At 50.7% G+C, this 5,283-nt stretch overlaps 1 protein-coding gene across 1 annotated transcript; it reads left to right on the top strand.

Annotated features, from left to right (window-relative positions):
• The first annotated feature begins 3,452 nt into the window (after positions 1-3,452).
• LOC139059598 (uncharacterized) lies at positions 3,453-4,301 on the top strand. The gene has a single exon (XM_070538018.1). The coding sequence runs from the start codon at positions 3,453-3,455 to the stop codon at positions 4,299-4,301; it is 849 nt and encodes a 282-aa protein (XP_070394119.1).
• The last annotated feature ends 982 nt before the right edge of the window (positions 4,302-5,283 follow it).

The raw sequence follows: 5,283 nt of genomic DNA, 5'->3' as shown, positions 1-5,283 counted from the left end.
GACAACTGCAAGGTGCCGCGGGCTACGCAAACCTGTCGCGCCAACAAGACTGACAGATTGCCTTCAGCGATTCCGAGACGGGGAGGATCATCGTCTGTTTCTACGGTGATCAACGCAGTACTCCTGGGTGGTAAAGTAGCACAGTCACCCGAAACGCGTAACACCGTGGACTGTGGGTGGTAGTCGCCCGAATGAGTTGCGTTTTCGCTGGAAAAAGTGACAAGTAACTCGCGAAGGTTGATGATTGCGCCGTACTCCCGAAGAAAGTCCATGCCGAGTATGACCTGCCTGGAGCACTCTGCCAGTATAGTAAATGAACCGACAAATGTGGCCTCACGAATTTGTATCCTCGCAGTGCATTTGCCGATCGGCGTGAGAACATGACCGCCGGCTGTACGGAGTTTAAGTCCTGGCCATGGTGTCGTCACCTTGCGAAGTGCAGTAACCAGTTGTCCGCTCATGACAGAATAATCGGCACCAGTATCGACAAGAGCGGTTACCGGGTGGTTATCTACAGAAACAAGTATGTCGGCTGAAACAGGTTCGCGGTTTTCGCAGGAAGGTGTCGAAGGTACGCAGTCGTCGTTGTCGTCATCGTTATCGTCGTCGTCGTCGACGCCGTCATCGGGGGGTCGCAGCGGAGGATCTTTCGAAGTGCGTTGGACAGCGGCCCCACCCCCAGAGGTCGCTGTTCTTAGTTTCCCCGACTTGGGCTCGTGGCCCGGTTGCCCACGGAAGCGGAGAACGTAGTGTAGCGGCTAGGTGACGCCGATCGTCGAGGAGGTGGTGATCGTGACTGGCGCCTCTGCGGAGACGGAGATCGGGTCGTTGGCAGGGACTGTTCAACCGGTGGGAACTGCGCGTACGGCAACGAAGGTTGACTGGCCAGATATTGCTGGATTTCTCGCGAGCGCTCTCCCTCACGTGGGCGACGAGCGCCGGGGTGATAGCCCTACTCCTACTTATAGGGGTGATAGCCCTACTCCTACTCTTCGGTAGTAGCAGGCATGGTACAAGTGGCCCGCTTCGCCACAGTGGAAGCAGAGTGGCTGATAGTCCGGTGTGCGCCACACGTCTGACTTTCGCGTATTGATTCGGGGGCTCGTGGACCCGTATATATTTGTACGTGAAGCTTGGCCCTGGAAGTGGCACAGCGGTTCTTCAGAAGAAGGCGGGTTACGGTGGTTCCCGGGTTGCGATGGTAGCCTCACTGCTTGCGCATAAGTCAGTACGGGGGCGGCTTCAGGTCTGGTTTGCACGAATGGCTGTGCCGCCTGGCGGACTTCTTCGCGGACGATATCTGTGAGGGACGTTACGGTCGGTTGAAATCGTGCTCCCTGTAGTCGATCGAGCTCCTCACGCACGACACTACGCACAAGCTCTCGAAGCGCATTGGTGTCATAGGGCAACGAGAGAGAAGACGCTGATCTCAGGCTGATTTGGCGATCGTAGGCTGAGGAACGTTGCTGAAGGGCTCGCTCCATTGTCGTAGCCTCACTGACGGACTCAGCTACTGTACCTGGAGGCCTTCGCATCAGTCCAGCAAACAGCTGTTCTTTCACTGCACGCATCAGCAGGCGTACTTTCTTCGCTTCTGTCATGCCAGGGTCAGCACGCTTGAAAAGCCGCGACATGTCCTCGACGAACATGGCGACGCTTTCGTTCGGCCTTTGAACCCTGTTCTGAAGGGCTTGCTCTGCTCGTTCTTTTCTTGCGGGGCTGCTGTACGTATCGCGTATCTGCTGCTGAAATTCTTGCCAGGTGGTAATGGATGGCTCGTGGTTAGCGAACCATGTTCGGGCAGAGTCCTCTAGGGCGAAGTACACGTTCCGTAACTTTTTCTGCTCGTCCCAATAATTGACGTCAGCCACACGATCAAAGTCGTCAAGCCAGTCTTCCACGTCCTCAAAAGGCTCACCATGGAACGGCCGCGGCCAGCGTAGGGTGTGGAGAACCAGCGACGCAGGAGGCTGTCCCGTACCGTACGTCTCCTGTGTCTGGCTTGCGGTTGTGGTGGACATCCTCGGCAGATCTTGCAGGCCGTATTCCGGAGGCAGTCTTTGAAGCCGTCGGCTTTTGCGTAGATTGTCCACTTCCAGTTCCTGGGGGTCAGAGTACATAGACGCGTACCCAGCACCTCCACCAGTTTGTCACAGACAAAGCCACAAAAGACTTCGGTCGACGCTGGAGATCTCTTTATTGATCGCTGTCCTGGCACCTTCGTCGTTCTCTTCTTCTGCGAGCCACCCAACATGCCTAGCATGTGGCACCGAATCGCACCATGTGGCTGTCAGCTGTGTCGAGGTCGTGGCAATATCATACTAACACTGTGGGCACAAACATCTAAATTTACGATGAAGTTATTAAGTCCAGATTGGCTATGTTGTCTTATGCGTGCAGCTATGGTAACGACGCCCTGAAAACCGCTGGCTCGGATTCTGTTAATCAGCTCAGCAGAGTGCACATTCGCGCCAAGAAAGCTTATGTTCAAGTCACCTCCAAGAAGCATGGTTGCTTTGCTGAGCGCGGCGTATTCTAATATTTCGGCTAAAAAATCAAAGAAAGCAGCTATCTTTCCTGTGGGGGGACGGTATACCACGGTAAAAATTAGTTTGATTTTTTAAGCAGAGCACTTCAATGTCGGCTGCGACACGTGTAAACTCTCGTACGAGCATGACTTATGTCATGCGACATACATAGCCACTCATCTGCCGCGCATGCCTCTACTGTTTACATGATAGTCGTTGTAGCCACCAAGCCACAACTTACCGCTGTCAGTAGCGTACCATACTTCGGAGAACATAATCACGTCAAACTGAAAGCAAAATTGACCTATGAGCACCCGCAGTGGTGGCTTAGTGGCTATGGTGTATGGTTGCTAAGCGCGAGGTCGCGCGATGGAATCCTGGCCACGGCGATTGGATTTCTATGGGGGTGAAATGCGAAAACACCCGTGTACTTAGATTTCGGTGCACGTTGAAGAACCCCAGGTGGTCTAAATTTCCGGAGTCCCCCCATTACGGCGTGCGTCATAATCAGATAGTGGTTTCGGCAAGAAAAAACCCCATGACGTATGTCATGGGGTTCCAGGGCTCGGTGGCTGTGCCACAACACGCACCAGTAACCCACTTCTATACATCATGCAGGTTTTCCTTTGCGCTGTCGCACGCATGCTGCTGCCCTCGATGGTGATGTCAGCGAGCCTCGTGAGGGAACCGCCGAATCTGCGCACAGGGATTGATGTGACTAGTTGGCACACACGTGTCGACAGTCATTCCGCCTCTCCAAATGCGCCACCACCTCAAAACTGGAGGCTTGAGCAATTACCGAGAGCCATGCCGTCATCGACAACGACTGCAGAGCAAGCTATAAAGGAACCACTTCCATCGTCCGCGCTCTGTGGGCTCGGTGGCTGTGCCACAACACGCACCAGTAACCCACTTCTATTCATCATGCAGGTTTGTGAACCAGACTACTTGTATACTAAGAGAACTAGCAATTACTTTTTGGTGCAGCTTCCGAGCCCGCAGTGCTGCTTTGATATTGTTTGTGAGTGTCTCAGTGTATTTAGATCTATTTCGTTACAGTCAGGGGATATTGAAATGAACCCTGGTCCTGGTACTGATGCTGTGCTTGCCGAACTGAAAAAACTGTCCGCTGGCCAAACCACAATAATTGCCGACATGCAGGGCCTTAAAAGCCAATGTACGGCTACAAGTGCTGCACTTGACTTAAGCAAGAGGTTAGCGGATCTAGAGGGCCATTATCACAAACTACTACCATTGCAAATCGAGATACAGACCATAAGGACAGATACTGAGCAAACAGCAAAGCTTGTTCACACTCTGAATGCCCGCGTTGACGATGCAGAGAATCGCTCAAGGCGAAACAATCTTGTGTTTTATGGCCTCCCTGATACAGCAGCATCAGAAACGTCGGCCGCGTCTGAAGAAAAAATTTTACGTCTATGCTCAGACCACCTGAACGTGCCACTTGAACCTCAATACATAGAGCGAGCGCATCGTGTTGGTCGCCAATCTGATAATCACCCGCGCCCACTAATTGTTAGGTTTAATCATTACAAGAAAAAAGAAATGGTGCTCTCAAATGGGCGCAAACTTAAGGGCACTCATCTCAGCATGGGTGAGGATTTTTCCCCGGCAGTTAGGGACGCCCGCAGGAAACTTGTTTCGTTTGCGAAAGCAAAATCTGTGCCATTTTCTTTGCGCTTTGAAACTCTTTTCATTGGTTCTAAGCGCTACGTATACGATGACACATCGCAAACAGTGAAAGAAATATAGCAGTCATCGCATCATCAAAAAACAAGCCATCCCCCTCGAACGAAAAGTATAGCGCATGTTTCCCTTTCAATAATTTATACTAACATACGAAGCTTCATTCCAAAACGAGAACACGTGTCTAACCTCGTGCTGTCGTCCAACAGCAACATTCTTGTACTCACGGAAACGTGGCTTTGTAGCGAAATCTATGACTCGGAAGTGTTGGCTAATTTGCCAAACTTCAGCGTCTTTCGAAAAGATCGTGCTGGGACTAGAGGAGGAGGTGTGCTTATTGCCGTTAGTCAACAGTTATCGTGCTCTGCCATTAACATCACATCAAAACTAGAAATACTGTTTGTTCTATGCCACGCCGCCCCACAGTCCATAATTTTAGGTGTATGTTACAGGCCCCCTCGCAATAGCGCCGACTTCGCTCGTAATCTAAACAATGCACTAAATGTGGTTTGCTCTCGCTACCCTAATGCCGACCTGCTTCTTTTTGGAGACTTTAACTTACCAGACATTGATTGGCACAACGCAGCACCCTCTCTGGTAAGCCAAACCGAATCGAGAGATTTTCTCGACGTTTGCCTCAACTTCAATCTGACACAACTCATATTAGAGCCAACGCGCGTCACCCAAGACACTGCAAACATATTAGATTTACTACTGGTCAACCGTCCAGACAGCTTGTCGTCCATCACCTATCTTAGAGAAATTAGTGACCACAAGGTCATCCATGCTTCTTTTCGCTTTGCCCCAGCTCTGCGGGAGAAGCGGGAGAAAACTATACACTTATACGACAAAGGAAATTATCATGCAATATGTGAACATTTACAGAATTTTCTACCTTCCTTCCAAGATACGTGTCATAACTGCAGCATTCATGAAACTTGGCTGATATTCAAACAAAAAATAAACAACTTAGCGAACCAGTTTATACCCAAAATCACCTTTCGAACACATGAACAAAAACCATGGTTTAACAATTCGTTAAAAAGAC

Source organism: Dermacentor albipictus, chromosome 4 (genome assembly GCF_038994185.2).
Source record: "Dermacentor albipictus isolate Rhodes 1998 colony chromosome 4, USDA_Dalb.pri_finalv2, whole genome shotgun sequence".
NCBI lineage: Eukaryota > Metazoa > Arthropoda > Arachnida > Ixodida > Ixodidae > Dermacentor > Dermacentor albipictus.
This window is presented reverse-complemented; position numbering and strand designations above follow the sequence as displayed.